We start from the raw sequence: 17,512 nt of genomic DNA, 5'->3' as shown, positions 1-17,512 counted from the left end.
AAGATGGTGTTGAAGGAGTCATTGCCGCGGCCAACGGTCTTGTCCTGGGCATCTGACCATCTGGTCATTACTGCACCTGGGTTTCGCGACGTCGGAATAAGATAAGACTTAGAACAACGTCGTTTCCTTCTGTTGGATGTTGGACCCGTGGATTCGGCCCGAACCTGCCCGGTCCTTAATTCAGAAACTTTAATACCCGCCCCGCCCCGTCCTATTGCATTTTAAAACGGATACGGTCCAGACCCTCCAAATTTGGGCCGAGCCCGGCTCGTGCCCATCCCTAATTCAAGGATTAAATTGACACGTCACCTTATATTATGTATCTCTACTATTTTTTCCAAATTATGTATCTCTACTTAAAACAAATAAAGTTGTGAGCGTTGAGATATATACTCCCGAGTCTTGTAATAATCCTCACATAAGGGGCCTTCGATCACAATTTGTGGAGTGCCCGAACAATGCACACTTCATTCGAACCTGAATTAGAGATGGAACATAGTCTCAGTTGACGTCAAGATTGATAAAACTATAAACTAATTTAGCAGACTTCTACTTGCGATCAATTCCGTCTATACAACTTTTGAAGGCCTCATGTCGAGTATCAAACTAGCAGCGCCTTCGTCAAGTTTTCCATCCTTATATCACCACCAACCTGAGGCAGCTGATGAAATGTTAATATGATGAAGCATGATGGTATATACAAATCTCTGTTCAAAGAGCTGACAACAGTTCGACATTTGACGTGGCCAATGAGTTGTTCCGTGGGTTATCAATGCCTATGAGTTCAAGATGGGATGATGAAAGCATTACAATTGTCTGTTTCAGGGGACGAAAAATCTATGTCTTTGTTTATGATGAACAACAGGCGTAAAGATTGTTTTCTTGAGATATGGATGATGAAAGAGTACTGTAACATTCGGCGCACAATTGTTGAGTCCTATGAGGAGAGCATATTGTCTCACTTGACAAGACCGTGGCCGCTTCACACGAAGAGAATGAGCGTGCAACTTGACTTTAGTGTGCTGAGAGCATAGCGTTGCATGTCAACAACACCCATTGTTCTTTTCTTCACAGATTTTTAAGCTTATATAGAGCATGCCGATAAAGTTGCATGTCGAACTACTGTGGCTTCTTTTCTTGTTTATTTCTTTGTTCATTCGTTTTCCGTTTTAACTGATTGTCTTTCTTGCTTCTGTTGAGATAGAAATTTGGGACACAACTTTGTCTAAGGGATTCCTTGGCTAGGGCCGAAGAAAGCAATGTCACTCGATCATTCAATATATCAAACAGCATAGAAACACACATGGTTAGAGTAGTCTGTTTATGACTTTTTACGTGCATGCTCGTAATTTCGCGGCTTGGGATGAACCGAGAAACTGTTAAAGCATCAATGGTTTCCTTTATGCAGCAGCACATCGCTAAGTTTTCATAAATCATCAAGCGGAAGCCTGGATTCCCACTCCTGAGGAAGTAATAGGAAAACTTTCAGTGGTAATATATACTCGATATATACTCGACGATGACTAACGTAGTACTTCACGAGAAGTTTCTTGCATAGTCATTCGACTATTGTAAGGTAAACTTGAGTTTTTTAACAATTCGAATGGAACTACGGAAGTATATAGTTAGGGAATTTCAAAGTGTTCTTCAAGGATATTGTAAACACGAATTTCCCGCGGCAAATGAGATAAGAACACGTGTACAAAGTAAATGTTTGTATTAATGAATTTGTAGGGTTACAATCTCTTTACAACTTGATCCTCTGATTCGATCTCTGAAATGTGTAGATGTGTAGTGTTGTGGTTGTTGATCCAAGGATTGTAATGACTTGATCTTAGATGAACGAATGCCGCAAGATTTTGGCTCTTGGCAATGGAGGAACCGGGGTGCTTGGTGGTTCTTCACAAGATATGATGAAGAACACGAAGGGTTTTTCGAGTCTTCTTGAGTGTTTGAGTGTTTGGGTGCTTGTGAGCTTCAGAATTTGAAAGCTTTAGCATCTGAACGTGAAATGATTTCTAGACCATTTTCTTTTTCTTGGAGCCTTCAATTAGACTTTCCAAGCCTTGACTAATGATGGATTTGGCCTTGATTAATTGACAAAAGAAACAAGACTCTTTTGTGGGCTGGTTCATGATTTGACTCCATTAATTAACATTTGATTTAATTAAATTAAAATTAAATAATTTATTTCCGCCAAATGTTGACATTTGTCCTTCTTGATGACTCGTCCGATTTTGTTGAGTCATACGCCATGTGTACAATTTGTGTGATACGTGGTGCATGCCACGTATGCCCTGACATGTTAAAACTTTAATGCATTGGTAAACATTTATTTCACCAAAATTTCGATGTCTACATATATGAATCTAAATTTAAATCTAAGGGTATTCAAATCTAAATAAAGTAATATAAGAAGAAGAAAAAAATTCAATAGAATAAAAATAAAAAAAAAAGGATACGATCGGTACTTTTATATCGATTCTCATTTGTAGATAAGTCGATAGATACTTGCGACTGAACTCGATTTCAGTCGCTGGTTTCGTACTGATCCAATTTTTATTTTTTTTTCCTTTTTTTGGTTATTTTATTTTATTTTTGTTAATTTTTCTTTTATTTCTCTTACCACAATAACAAACCATCATATTCATTGTTTTCATAACACATTTTTATGTGCAAAATCTATTATAGTTCACATTTAAATACCTGAAACCAACTATTTAAAACCTAAATTTAAAGATATTTTTCTATTTTTAAATTTTAAAAATCAATAAAAAATAGTTTCTGGATCTAATAAATGGTAGGATCACATCCAAACGTCTTGCAATATTTTCCTTAACTCCAACGCAAAATTTCAATTTTTTCACAAAAATTGTGAGTTATAACCCACAGTTTTCCAATCGATTTTGAGAACTTTTACAACATTCGTTATAAGCCAAAGTCAAAGTCATTCTATTCGCACCACATGTTTTCTAAAATCAATTTAGGACATTCCCAAGATGTCGGACACCTACAAATCTCTATGAGGGCGTCGCTATTAGTCTTCATTTTTCTTTCTATTTTTCAACTTTAAAAATGAATGAATAATAGTTTCTGAACCTAATAAAGGATAAAATCACATTCAAAGGTATTGCAACATTTTCATTAAATCCCAAGCAAAATATTTCCTAAAGCTAAAATTTGAGTCATTTTAGTTGCACCACACGTTTTCTAAAATTAATTTGGACATTTCAAAGATTTTCGACACCTAAAAATCTCTTCGGGGGCCTCGCTATTAGTTTATATTATTTTTCTATTTTTTTCAATTTTAAAAATCAATAAAAAATAGTTTCGAGACCTAATAAACTAGTAAAATCACATCCAAAGGTCTTTGCAACATTTTCGTTAACTAATACGCAAAATAATTCGACCGTGTTGCAAATTATATCTCATCTTTCTACTACTTTTTTTGACAAACTAATGTGTTCTAGAGTATGCTCTATGCTTTTTAATTTTTTAATTATATCTCATCATTAAAAATCCCTTCAACCTCATTATGAATATCTGATTAATTAACGGGTTCTTCTCCACTCATTGCTTTGCCTAACCTTCTATTTTCGAATTGTAATCCATTGATTGAATTCAATCGAGTGAAGCCAAAAGTAAATAGAAGGAATTTCCGTATACAGACTTAAAGCAATAGTCGGTTGTGTCATGCATGTGAAAACAGTCCAAAGTCCAAACTCAAAAAACGCATCTGACAAAAAAAACTCAAAAAACGCAAATAATGATATGCATCTGCATGGCTGAGATGTCAATTCCTCCATTTGTTATCAAAATCGTTTTCTTCACCAAATGGATCAAAAGAAAAAAATTTAGCTCAAAGAGTTATTACAGGTAGTTGGAGTTTTAAAGACTCACATTATATTATCAATTAATTGAGTTCCAATCTAATCAAGATAATTCTCAAAATAATGGTACTCAAGATCCATATCATAGCTCCAGTTAACAATTTTATTTGTCACCATGTTCTTCTACCGGTAGACATGCACTAACTCACATTCAGTTATACGTGTCATAAGTTGTCTGCACTGATATTTCCAAGAGCATAAAATTGGTATCGGTTGTAATTAACCACTAAAACCAAATCCATCTCCACGTAATCTTTATATAATCTTGTCAACTGGAAGTTTTAGTCCAAAATCTAGCCCCCAAATATCAGAATCGACCACCTGCCCTTTGCCCAAGTTGACAAAAAACCTTCCAAAAGCCAATCACCAATGTTATCTTAAAACACTCCTCATCTACCTATACTTTTAGTAGCATTGATCCGAGAACCGTCGACATTAAGCTTCACCCTCCTTGCAGTGGAGTGGGTGGATCCCAAGCCAAAGACACTTGCATCCTAGGAACATTAGAGCACACACAACGAGAGGCGTCGTACCATTCCTCTGCAGTGGTAATATATACTCGAAGATGACTAACGTAGTACTTCACGAGAAGTTTCTTGCATAGTCATTCGACTATTGTAAGGTAAACTTGAGTTTTTTAACGATTCGAATGGAACTACGGTAGTATGTAGTTAGGGAATTTCAAAGTGTTCTTCAAGGATATTGTAACCACGAATTTTCTGCGGCAAATGAGATAAGAACACATGCACAAAGTAAATGTTTGTATTCCTCTGCAGCCTTGACAACAATAGTTTTGGGAGATTGCGCTTGTGAAGTTGGCTTCAAAGAGTTGTTTATCCCCCATTTCCACGTATATGAACAGTTTGAAAACAAAAACGCTACTCCACCCAATTTATTCAGGCCCCAATAACTTGGATTTCAAATTAACCATCGGCTAAGCTGTAACACCAAATTAAATGAGACTTGTACCTATGTGGGCTTCTCATCAATTCTCAAATACTCTTTGCTGTTGGGCAGTCCCTAAATAATGAGTAAAAAAAAGAGGAGGAGATTTGAGTAGTGACTAGCAAAGTAGCAATGACAGCTCACCCAAGTCACTCACTAAATACAGGAGAGGATACTCGACGGATCCTTTTGTGAGGATTTCCAACAGATTCTCTTTACGAAGATCCTGAAAATTATTTAATTATATTCATTTATCGTACATTGTGTGCAATTTTTATCAGATACTGTTTATATTCAATTTTAAATAAAAAAATTTACAATAATTTTTAATCGTACGATATATGATGAATAGATATAATTGGAAAATCTCAGATTCTTATAAAAAGGATCTGACGATGATCCTTCTTGGTAAACACAGAAGTTATAAAATCTCTGTTGGATCACATGAACGAGCTAAAAACCGAAATTTTCGAGATTACATAATCAATGAAGAACATACATTGATGAGTTTAACGGCTAAACATGCGTCGAAGAATTAGTACAAAATTCTCGCACATATTAACTTCTTGGGATTAAGTTGGCTTGCAATGGATTCTTCATCACCATAGTAAACTCCTGCTTCTCAGACAGGTCCACGTCATCTCCGTCCACAGCTCTCCACTCGAATTTCCACACCAAATTCGCCACAAAGTACTCCAGGTGAAGCACCGCCAATCCCGACCCAGGACACGACCTCCTCCCTGCCCCAAACGGCATCATCTTAATCTCCTTGCTCCCTGTCAAATCGAACCCTTCTTCTTCTCCGCCGCTGCCCAAGAACCTCTCCGGCTTGAACGCCATGGGGTCCTCCCACACTTGAGGGTCCCAGCCAATATCCGCCACCATGAAATTAACACTCCCCTTCTCGGGCACCACGTGTCCCCCCAAAACCACGTCATGGGTCACCGCGTGCGGCAGCACAAAGTGCCCCGGCGGGTGGCGCCTCAGCCCCTCCAAGATCACAGCTTTCAGATACGGCAGCTTATGCAGGACCTCCTCCCGCACTTCTTCTTCCGTTTCTCCCATAACCCCTTTAATCTCCGCAAACAGCTTATCCTGAACTTGTGGGTACTTGACTACGTTGGCCATGATCCACTGCAGTGCGGTGGAAGTCGTGTCGGTTCCGGCGTTCAGAAACTCTGAGCAGAGGCTGACCATTTCTCCCTCCGAAAGCTTCCGCTTTTCGTTGCCGTCGGGAAGCTCTAGGTCCAGCAGCGTATCTGTATACGACAACACAAATTCATCGTCTTTGTTGTCGTTTTTGCTGCCCTGTTTTGCCCTGTTTTGTCGTGCTCGAATCAGAGGGACGAGCACTTCTCGTTGTTCCTCGAGGATTTTGAAGAATTGCCGCCACCGATTTTTTAAGAGAATCTTGGTCAATTTCGGCTTGAAATTGAGGATATTGAACCGCCCGAAACTCAAAAGTTGTTGGCGCTGAACGCGCTCGATTTCTTTGATTTGCTCTTCGTTCAATTTGTCGCCGAAGCACATCAGAACCAGGAGGCAGAACATGGCGTATTGGAAGTGGTCGACCACCCTGACACCGCCGCCGCCGCCGTATTCGGACTTGGATTGAGACTCGGTTTTGAGGCGGTTGACGAGGATGTCGAGAACCCATTTGCGGGCGTTGCCATAGGATTTGACGCGGGAAGGGTGGAGGATTTCCGAGGTGAGGTTGCGGCGGAGGAGGCGCCAAGTGGGGCCGTATCTGGCGGAGCTGATGTTGTGCTGTTTGCTGCTTACGTACTCGTTGGTGGCCAAGGCCTGGGGGCGGTCGGCGAACACGGCGCCGTTCTGGATTAAGGCTTGGTGGGCGAGGGAGCGGTCGCCGATGAAGACGGCGGAGCGGGAGCCGAAGCGGAGGGAGATGATGGGCCCGTGTTTGGCCTGTAGTTTGCGGATGATAGGTTCGAGCTCCGAGAAGGATTTCAGGAGGAATAACAAAGTTCCGATGATGGGGATGTAGCGGGGCCCGGGAGGGGGCTTGGGTTTGGAGATGGAAGTGGGTAGGAATAGAGAAAGAAAGGCTTTGAGGAGGAAGGAGACGCAGACGGCGACGAGGATAAGGAACCAGGTTTCCATGGTGATGAATCGGCGGCAATCAGACGAAGGGCAAATGCGTTGGCTTAATAAATTTTTATTTTTCGTATTTTATAGATGTATAATGCGTGGTGGTCCTCGTGGGAAAGGGATTCTCTCTCTATCCATTCCGTCAACTGAGCAAAATATTTGAACTCTTAAAATTTAATCCAAGGATTGAAAATAGAAACCTCGTTAAAAATTGTAGTAATTTTAATTGTTAGACTAAATTTTAAATGTTTAGGTTTTGGAAATTGTTATTAACATTTTAAAATTTTAATTCTATACTCTAAACTTTCTATATTAAAAAAGAAAAATATATTTATGAGAAGTATAGAATGAAATTTTGAAATACCAGTAATACTTTTCTAAATTTTAAACCCAATTAGCTCAGGTAAAAGGAATCAGGAGATAATCCCTTTCCGTGCACCTTGTGGAGCAAGAAAAATATCTTACTTTGATTTTTCACCTCGTGGAGCAAGAAAAATATCTACTTTGATTTTTCAGAAATTTTGGAGTGATGTATTTGCTGACGAACGTTGACATTGACGTCGAAATGTACTTATGGACCGGGCCATCACATATTGTTTTGTCAAAGAGTAATGTCATAGAGATTAAATTTGTCAAATAAATTTTTGAAAACAAAAACATAGAAGTTGTTAATTAGTTTATTACTTAAATATTGATAAACATACTTATTTATATTGATGACACATTATTTAGTTTACAAATTTTGTTTTCCAATTTAATCTCTCTAACATTATCCTCTGTTAAGAAGCTAAAATGCATGGCATTGTGTAATTTACTATACATCGAACTTTAACGATACGTGCCGTTTATTTTGTATGTCTTGATTCATACATCATTCTTGCAAAATTCAATTTAATCTGAAACCACTTGCCTATTTAATTATCACATTGAAATTTCATTGTTTCTTATTGACAAAAGTATTCGTCAGTTTATTTGAACTCAATTAGATGTCAAAATATTTTCGATTTGGCTAATATTTTGCAAGGATGATCTAAGAGGTGCAACTTGAAAAATAAACCAGTTCAGATTGTTAAACTTTGATATAATGTAGGTTCCACAACTAATCCCATTTAAAAAAAAAATAGAAATCCTTTCTCTTAAAAACCTCATCCGCATTAATGTCCTGATGCTATTTGAATTTAACAGGCGTGGGACTTGGTATTAGAGGACAACATGACAATTGGGCGTCTAACCCATCAAACATGCTTTGTTTCCTTATTCCTGAAAAAGATTTCCATCACGCAAGAACAGAATGACATTTCAACAGAAACTAAGTTTTACATTTAAATTAAACTTTACCATGTTCCCTAAAATCATTGGAAATTAACACCGCATCAAATGATAGTTCATCTAAAGGCGTTAGATATTATGTCTCTCTACTTAAAGCAAATAAAATTGTGAGTAGAGATACTCCCAAATCTTGTAATAATCCTCACTAAAGGGCCTTTGATCACAATTTGTTGGGTGCCGGAACCACCACCTACAAAAGATCAAATTATAAATACGCTGGTTAGACTTTCCATTTGCAAAAATGGAACTGTTGCACCAAAAATTTGGGTGCTAATACTATTAGCATATCTGTATCTGACCAGCCTTATGGCTTGAATCCCCAATTTTGCGTAATGTCACATATTCACCACATCTCAGCGCCCCACCAACAAATTCAACTTGTCAAAGATATCAGATCGAGATCGTTGTAGCTTAACCTTATCTCTGGGGCTCAAAACATGAAGTTGAAAACTTGAGATTACTTCAGATGATGAATTTTGGGGATGAAACATAGTCTGACAAATTTTTATTTATTTATTTATATTTATTTATCGTACATTGTGTGATCAATTTTTATCAGATACTGTTTATATTCAATTTTAAATAAAAAAATTTACAATAATTTTTATCCGCACAGTCTACGATGAATAGATATAATTGGAAAATCTCAGGATTCCCATAAAGAAGGTTCGACGAAGATCCTTCTTGGTAAATACAGAAGTTATAAAATCTCTGTTGGATCACATGAACGAGCTAAAAGCCCAAATTTTCGAGATTACATAATCAATGAAGAACATACATTGATGAGTTTAACGGCTAAACATGCGTCGAAGAGTTAGTACAAAATTCTCGCACATATTAACTTCTTGGGATTAAGTTGGCTTGCAATGGATTCTTCATCACCATAGTAAACTCCTGCTTCTCAGACAGGTCCACGTCATCTCCGTCCACAGCTCTCCACTCGAATTTCCACACCAAATTCGCCACAAAGTACTCCAGGTGAAGCACCGCCAATCCCGACCCAGGACACGACCTCCTCCCTGCCCCAAACGGCATCATCTTAATCTCCTTGCTCCCTGTCAAATCGAACCCTTCTTCTTCTCCGCCGCTGCCCAAGAACCTCTCCGGCTTGAACGCCATGGGGTCCTCCCACACTTGCGGGTCCCAGCCAATATCTGCCACCATGAAATTAACACTCCCGTTCCTGGGCACCACGTGTCCCCCCAAAACCACGTCATGGGTCACCGCGTGCGGCAGCACAAAGTGCCCCGGCGGGTGGCGCCTCAGCCCCTCCAAGATCACAGCTTTCAGATACGGCAGCTTATGCAGGACCTCCTCCCGCACTTCTTCTTCCGTTTCTCCCATAACCCCTTTAATCTCCTCAAACAGCTTATCCTGAACTTGTGGGTACTTGACTACGTTGGCCATGATCCACTGCAGTGCGGTGGAAGTCGTGTCGGTTCCGGCGTTCAGAAACTCTGAGCAGAGGCTGACCATTTCTCCCTCCGAAAGCTTCCGCTTTTCGTTGCCGTCGGGAAGCTCTAGGTCCAGCAGCGTATCTGTATACGACAACACAAATTCATCGTCTTTGTTGTCGTTTTTGCTGCCCTGTTTTGCCCTGTTTTGTCGTGCTCGAATCAGAGGGACGAGCACTTCTCGTTGTTCCTCGAGGATTTCGAAGAATTGCCGCCACCGATTTTTTAAGAGAATCTTGGTCAATTTCGGCTTGAAATTGAGGATATTGAACCGCCCGAAACTCAAAAGTTGTTGGCGCTGAACGCGCTCGATTTCTTTGATTTGCTCTTCGTTCAATTTGTCGCCGAAGCACATCAGAACCAGCAGGCAGAACATGGCGTATTGGAAGTGGTCGACCACCCTGACACCGCCGCCGCCGCCGCATTCGGACTGGGATTGAGACTCGGTTTTGAGGCGGTTGACGAGGATGTCGAGAACCCATTTGCGGGCGTTGCCATAGGATTTGACGCGGGAAGGGTGGAGGATTTCCGAGGTGAGGTTGCGGCGGAGGAGGCGCCAAGTGGGACCGTATCCGGCGGAGCTGATGTTGTGCTGTTTGCTGCTGACGTACTCGTTGGTGGCCAAGGCCTGGGGGCGGTCGGCGAACACGGCGCCGTTCTGGATTAAGGCTTGGTGGGCGAGGGAGCGGTCGCCGATGAAGACGGCGGAGTGGGAGCCGAAGCGGAGGGAGATGATGGGCCCGTGTTTGGCCTGTAGTTTGCGGATGATAGGCTCGAGCTCTGAGACGGATTTCAGGAGGAATAACACATTTCCGATGATGGGGATGTAGCGGGGCCCGGGAGGGGGCTTGGGTTTGGAGATGGAAGTGGGTAGGAATAGAGAAAGAAGGGCTTTGAGGAGGAAGGAGACGCAGAGGGCGACGAGGATAAGGAACCAGGTTTCCATGGTGATGAATCGGAGGCAATCAGACGAAGGGCAAATGCGTTTGCTTGATAAATTATTATTTTTCGTATTTTATAGACGAAGGTATCTAGAGATAATCGCTTTCCGTGCACCTTGTGGAGCAAGAAAAGTATCTTTCTTTGATTTTTCAGAAATTTTGGAGAGATGTGTTTGCTGACGAACGTTGACATTGACGTCGAAATGTAGTCATGGGTCGGGCCATCACATATTGTTTTGTTAAAGAGTAATGTCATGGAGATTAAATTTGTTAAATAAATTTTTGAAAACAAAAATATATAAGTTGTTAATTAGTTTATTACTTAAACGTTGATAAAAGTATTTATTTATATTGATGACACATTATTTAGTTTACAAATTTTATTTTCTAATTTAATCTCCCTAACATTATCATCCGTTAAAAAGCTAAAATGCATGGCATTGTGTAATTTACTTGCCAGGTTTGCGGCATTATCCAAATTCAACTGCATATTGTCACGTAAAAAAGTTGAAATGTCTAACTGTGATTCGCTTGTGATGTTTTGTTTTCGTAGGTACATGTCCTTTAAGAGATGGATCATCATTTTTTTTTTTTTTTAAGAAATAAGGATTAGTTGTGGGATTCACTCTACATCGAACTTTAACGATACGTGCCGTTTATTTTGTATGTCTTGATTCATACATCATCCTTGTAAAATTCAATTTAATCTGAAACTACTTGCCTATTTAATTATCATATTGAAATTTCATTGTTTCTTATTGACAAAAGTGTTCGTCAGTTTATTTAAATTCAATTAGATGTCAAAATATTTTCGATTCGGCTAATATTTTACAATGATGATCTAAGATGTTCAACTTGAAAAATAAACAGTTCAGATTGTTAAAGTTTAATATAGTGCAGACTTTACATCTAATCCCCATTTAAAAAAAAAAAAAAATCCTTTCCCTTGAAAACCTCATCCGCATAAATGTCCTGGTGCTATTTGAATTTAACAGGCGTGGGACTTGGTATAAGAGGACAACATGACAATTGGGTGTCTAACCCATCGAACATGCTTTGTTTCCTTATTCCTTAAAAAAAAAGAACAGAATGACATTTTCAACAGAAACTAAGTTTTACATTTAAATTAAACTTTAGCATGTTCCCTAAAATCACTGGAAATTAACACAGCATCAAATGATAGTTCATCTAAAGGCATTAGATATTATGTCTCTCTACTTAAAGCAAATTAAATTGTGAGTAGAGATACTCCCGAAACTTGTAATAATCCTCACATAAGGGGCCTTTGATCGCAATTTGTTGGGTGCCGGAACCACCACCTTGCAAAAGATCAAATTATAAATACGCTGGTTAGACTTTCCATCTACAAAAATGGAACTGTTGCACCAAAAACTTGGGTGCTAATACTATTAGCATATTTGTATCTGACCAGCCTTATGGCTTGCATCCCCAATTTTGCGTAATGTCACATATTCACCGCATCTCAGCGCCCCACCAACAAATTCAACTTGTCAAAGAAATTAGATCAAGATCGTTGTAGCTTAACCTTATCTCTGGGGCTCAAAACATGAAGTTGAATACTTGAGATTACTTCAGATGATGAATTTTGGGGATGAAACATAGTCTAACGAATTAAGCAATGAAAGGAAATGGTACATGGACACCTTTGTCGGAAAGAAGTTGTCTTCAAAGAGTTGTTTATTCTTCTACTTCGATACATTCGAAGGTAAAAACAAAAACACTACTGACACGCCCCGACCCCGATATTCCCCGAATACCAGGGTAGGCACGTGCTGGCCGACACCCGAGGGTGACGAAAGCCATTTATTGAGTGCAAATGCTGAAAATAAAGGATAAATAAGGTTTATAAATATAAAAGAATAATGAATACGCAAATAAGGACCGTGTTCAGAGCACACCACTAATCTAGAACACTAAAAGAAAAAAATATAAAATTGAATGAAACGAAGGAGTGGGTCCTACACCGAGAGGGCTCGAAGATGCCGATGCGAAAGTGCCTGGACGTCGGGATTGTATGCCTCGATTCTAAGTCCTGAAGGAGGCGCAAAACAAACATGAGTGGACCAAGTTGATATATATATATATATTAAAACAGTTATCAACATACTAACCCCCAGGTTTTATGAAAACACATATATATAATGATAAACATAGGTTTTCCGAAACCTAGCATGTCGTGCAATGTCTCAAATCATAATTCGCATAAATAATAAACACTAGTGAATGTCCGATATAACACTTCAGGCCCCATGCCGGCTCCCCGTCTCTGAGCACACAGTCAGAGGAAAATACACTTCAGGCCCCTTGCCGGCTCCCCGTCTCTGAGCAGACAGTCAGAGGAAAACACACTCCAGGCCCTATGCCAACACCAAACCGTCGCCCGGGACGGACCGGATCTATCCCTACGTCCCGTAGCGGAAAGGACCACTAGGTAAGTACAAAACCAGTGAACATACATATATTGAAAATCAACTTCATAGCATAAAGTCATCCATCATCTATACTATAAAGAGGTGTTCTAAACATGTTCTAAATATCATATCGTCATCCATCAGATATTCTACAAGAACATGGGTTATAGGAAAAATAGTAATAATTCAAACTAGCCTCAGTAAGCATGTTATCTCGTAAAACGTTTCATAAAACATAATCATCAAAACATGCTTTTCTGTGTATGCAATTCTACCATTAAAACATGCATTTTTAGAAGGGGTCCACTCACAGTACTTCGCCGTCGAAAAGCCACGTCATCTAGCGAAGAAGGAAACGCCATCGATAATTGCCCCTAAACACATAAACGGTACATTTAGTCAAACTCTACTCAAACGATTGAATTTGGGAAAACGGACATCGGAAACGGGTTCAGGACGTCGAAATTAGCCTAGGAGGGGTCCCGCACGAAAACCCAAAAAGTCAACCCCCGAGGTCAAAGTCAACGGTCAAAGTCAAAGTTGACCGTTGACTGGTCAACGCTGACCGTTGACCCGGTCAACGGGTCAAGGTCAACGGGTCGTGGGTCAACCCGTCAGAGTCAACCCGGTTTAGGGTTTGGGTAATGGATCCGGGTTTGGGCCTAAGGGTTTGGGTTAGGGTAATTGGGTTAGGGTTTTGGGTTAGGTTTGTAAGTGGGTTGGGTTTGGGTAAAAAGGAAAATGGGTTTGGGTTTTGGGCTAACAGAAAATGGGTTTGGGCTGCAACAAAGGCCCTAAGGCCTTTGGGTTTGGTGGTCGCCGGATTCCAAGGAGGGGGAAGGCCGGATTTCGGCCGGAGAATTCCCAAGCTCCGTTGGAGCTCAAAACTCAACCAAAACATGTCATTCAATATACCAAATTGAAGCCCCGAAGGTAAGGAATCGAAATATACCCTTGGTTCCCGTCATTGTGGCCGGAGTTGGCCGGAAAACAGCTTGGAAGCCACGGGTGTCCGCCGGAAACTGGGTAAGATTCAAATGAGCATAACTTCTTCAATACTCAATGAAATTAGATGAAACAAAAAGGAAAGTTGTAGTACTCAGTGAGACGAAGAGATTGATACCTCGCACGCCGGCCAACTCGCCGTGGTTTGGCCGGAAATCGCCTCGAAAGGGGCGGTGCTCGCGGGAAAACTGAGAAATGTCTCCCGAGGTGGTTTCTTCGTGGTTTGACGTCCCAAAACACATCCACGGGGTTAGAAAAGAGTTATAGGCGTGGGCATGGGTGTGTGTGTGTGTGTGTGTGTGTGGGTGTGTTCTTGTCGGACCGAGAGGGGGGGGGGGAAGGAGAGAGCATGGAGGAAGAAAGAGAGAAGAGAGAAGAGACTTTTCAAAAAAAAGAAAAGGGAAAGGGAAAAACCGGGGAACAAAAACAGGGGGTGGGCCCCTTGGGCTCACCAATTAAGGTTCAAAAACAATTTTAAAAAGAAAGGTATCCCCCAAACTTAGTGAAAATACAAAAATACCCATTTTCTTACGTAAATTCCGGGACGGGTTGTTACAATATCGTGCTAGGTGGTGGAGAGGGCCCGGGAAGTGGTCCCACCCGGGCCGGGATGTGACATTTGGTATCAGAGCCTAACCCTGGTCGTGATGTGCCGACGAGGACGTCGGGCCCCTAAGGGGGGTGAATTGTGACATCCCACATCGCCCAGGGGTGATCCTTAAATGTATATTCCCATCCTACCTAGCACGAGGCCTTTTGGGAGCTCACTGGCTTCAGGTTCCATAGGAACTCCGAAGTTAAGCGAGTAGCGCACGAGAGCACTCCCAGGATGGGTGACCCATCGGGAAGTTCTCGTGTGAGTTCCCAGAAACAAAACCGTGAGGGCGTGGTCGGGGCCCAAAGCGGACAATATCGTGCTAGGTGGTGGAGAGGGCCCGGGAAGTGGTCCCACCCGGGCCGGGATGTGACAACTACTCCACCGAGTTTGTTCAGACCACAGTAACTTGGATTTCGAATTGGTCATCAGCCAAGTTGTGACGCCTAGATTAAAGGAGGGTTGTACCTATGTAGTCATTCCCATCGATTCTCAAATGCTCCTTGCTCCTAGGCAATCTCTAAATACAGAAGATGTCTTCCAAGATTTGAAAGTTATAAGCTAAAAAGTAGCAAATACAGATCACTCTCAAATCACTTACTAAATATTGAAGTTATAAAATCTGTCTTGAATCACACTAGTAAACTAAAAATCCAAATTTTCGAAATTACATAATCATATGTTAATAGATTTAACGGTTGAACATGCGTCAAAAAATTAGTACATAATTCTCACACGTATTAAATTCGAGGGATTATGTGGGCTTGCAATGGATTCTTCATCACCATGGTGAACTCCTGCTTCTCTGACAAGTCCACGTCATCTCCCTCCACAGCTCTCCACTCAAATTTCCACACCAAATTCGCCAAAAAGTACTCCAGATGAAGCACCGCCAATCCCGACCCAGGACAGATCCTCCTCCCTGCCCCAAACGGCATCATCTTAATCTCCCTGCTCCCCGTCAAATCGAACCCTTCCTCTCCTCCACCGCTGCCCAAGAACCTCTCCGGCTTGAACGCCATGGGATCCTCCCACACTTGCGGGTCCCACCCTATATCCGCCACCATGAAATTAACACTCCCGTTCTTGGGCACCACGTGTCCGCCCAAAACCACGTCATGCGTCACCGCGTGCGGCACCAAAAAGTGCACCGGCGGGTGGCGCCTCAGCCCCTCCAAGATCACGGCTTTGAGATACGGCAGCTTGTGCAGGACCTCCTCCCGCACCTCGTCCTCCGTTTCTCCCATCACCCCTTTAATCTCCGCAAACAGCTTCTCCTGAACTTGCGGGTACTTCACTACGTTGGCCATGATCCACTGCAGCGCGGTGGAAGTCGTGTCGGTGCCGGCGTTCAGAAACTCTGAGCAGAGGCTGACCATTTCTCCCTCCGAAAGCTTCCGCTTTTCGTTGCCGTCGGGAAGCTCGAGGTCCAGCAGCGTATCTGTATACGACAACACAAATTCATCGTCTTTGTCGTCGGTTTTGCTGCCCTGCTTTGCCCTGTTTTGTCGTGCTCGAATCAGAGGGACGAGCACTTCTCGTCGTTCCTCGAGGATTTTGAAGAATTGCCGCCACCGATTTTTAAAGATAATCTTCGTCAATTTCGGATTGAAGTTGAGGATATTGAACCGCACGAAACTTACAAGTAGTTGGCGGTTCACACGCTCAATTTCTTTGATTTGCTCTTCGTTCAATTTGTCGCCGAAGCACATCAGAACCAGGAGGCAGAACATGGCGTATCGGAAATGGTCAACCACCCTGACGCCAGCGGCGGCGGCTTCGGAGTGGGATTGAGACTCCGTTTTGAGGCGGTTGACGAGGATGTCGAGAACCCATTTGCGGGCGTTGCCGTAGGATTTAACGCGGGAAGGGTGCAGGATTTCGGAGGTGAGGTTGCGGCGGAGGAGACGCCACGTGGGGCCGTAGACGGCGGAGGCGATGGTGTGCTGGTTGCTGTTGAGGCACTTGTTGGTGGCCAAGGCCCGGGGTCGGTCGGCGAAAACGGCGCCGTTCTGGATTAAGGCCTGGTGGGCGAGGGAGCGGTCGGCGGTGAAGACGGCGGGGCGGGAGCCGATGCGGAGGGAGATGATGGGCCCGTATTCCGCCTGGAGTTTGCGGATGATAGGCTCGAGCTCCGAGAAGGATTTGAGGAGGAATAAGAAGCCGCCGATGACGGGGAAGCAGCGGGGCCCGGGAGGGTGATTAGGTCCGGAGATGGAAGCGGGTAGGAATAGAGAGAGAAGGGGTTTGAAGAGGTAGGAGACGCAGAGGGCGATGAGGACAAGGAACCAGGTTTCCATGGTGAATCGTAAGCAATCAGACAAAGGGCAAATGCGTTTGCTCAATAATTATTAGTTTCCATACTTCATATGGAGATTGATAAGGAACCAGGTTTCCATCGCATTGACTCAGCTGCACATATTGTCACTTTCCATGGCATTGACTCAGCTGCACATAAGGAACCAGGTTTCCATGACAACTTCGACGAAAAATAAGACCTACATTGAAATTAAACTTTAGCGTGTTTCTTGGGATCACTAGAAGTTAACCTTGCGATTAAGTGTCGGTTCATCCGAATGCGTTAATTATTATGTCTCTCCATTTAGATAATTACCAATTTACGAAATAAAGCTTAAAATATAAGTTTTAAAGCTCTTCCAAACCATCTTTAATTATCGGCTAAACCCTGGAGATAAAATATATCTCTAAGCTAGATTTCTCCTAGGATTTAAGCATGACTTAAATTATTTTGGACTTATCAAACTGTCATATTTCAAACTTTTTTTTTTGTTTTTTACTTATAATCTAACGG

At 41.9% G+C, this 17,512-nt stretch overlaps 3 protein-coding genes across 3 annotated transcripts; all 3 read right to left on the bottom strand.

Moving 5' to 3' along the window:
- Window positions 1-5,193: 5,193 nt before the first annotated feature.
- On the bottom strand, window positions 5,194-7,004 carry LOC125471120 (cytochrome P450 89A2-like). The gene has a single exon (XM_048571125.1). It carries the CDS (start codon window positions 6,954-6,956, stop codon window positions 5,394-5,396), a length of 1,563 nt encoding a protein of 520 aa, XP_048427082.1. The 5' UTR covers window positions 6,957-7,004; the 3' UTR covers window positions 5,194-5,393.
- A 1,887-nt stretch (window positions 7,005-8,891) lies between these two features.
- LOC103932213 (cytochrome P450 89A2) lies at window positions 8,892-10,730 on the bottom strand. Its single transcript, XM_009341767.3, has one exon. It carries the CDS (start codon window positions 10,671-10,673, stop codon window positions 9,111-9,113), a length of 1,563 nt encoding a protein of 520 aa, XP_009340042.2. The 5' UTR covers window positions 10,674-10,730; the 3' UTR covers window positions 8,892-9,110.
- Window positions 10,731-15,282: 4,552 nt separating this feature from the next.
- LOC103932214 (cytochrome P450 89A2-like) lies at window positions 15,283-17,214 on the bottom strand. The gene has a single exon (XM_018643723.2). It carries the CDS (start codon window positions 16,998-17,000, stop codon window positions 15,441-15,443), a length of 1,560 nt encoding a protein of 519 aa, XP_018499239.2. The 5' UTR covers window positions 17,001-17,214; the 3' UTR covers window positions 15,283-15,440.
- Window positions 17,215-17,512: the final 298 nt, after the last annotated feature.

The sequence above is a fragment of a genome, unplaced genomic scaffold, assembly GCF_019419815.1.
Source record: "Pyrus x bretschneideri cultivar Hongxiangsu unplaced genomic scaffold, Pyrus_bretschneideri_v1 Contig57, whole genome shotgun sequence".
In the NCBI taxonomy this organism is placed as follows: domain Eukaryota; kingdom Viridiplantae; phylum Streptophyta; class Magnoliopsida; order Rosales; family Rosaceae; genus Pyrus; species Pyrus x bretschneideri.
The sequence above is the reverse complement of the archived record's forward strand: the minus strand, read 5'-3'. Positions and strand labels throughout refer to the sequence as shown.

What these genes read in the sequence shown, in the direction of transcription:
- LOC125471120 (XM_048571125.1), bottom strand. Translation starts at nt 6,956, where the DNA reads ATGGAAACCTGGTTCCTTATCCTCGTCGCCGTCTGCGTCTCCTTCCTC.
- LOC103932213 (XM_009341767.3), bottom strand. Translation starts at nt 10,673, where the DNA reads ATGGAAACCTGGTTCCTTATCCTCGTCGCCCTCTGCGTCTCCTTCCTC.
- LOC103932214 (XM_018643723.2), bottom strand. Translation starts at nt 17,000, where the DNA reads ATGGAAACCTGGTTCCTTGTCCTCATCGCCCTCTGCGTCTCCTACCTC.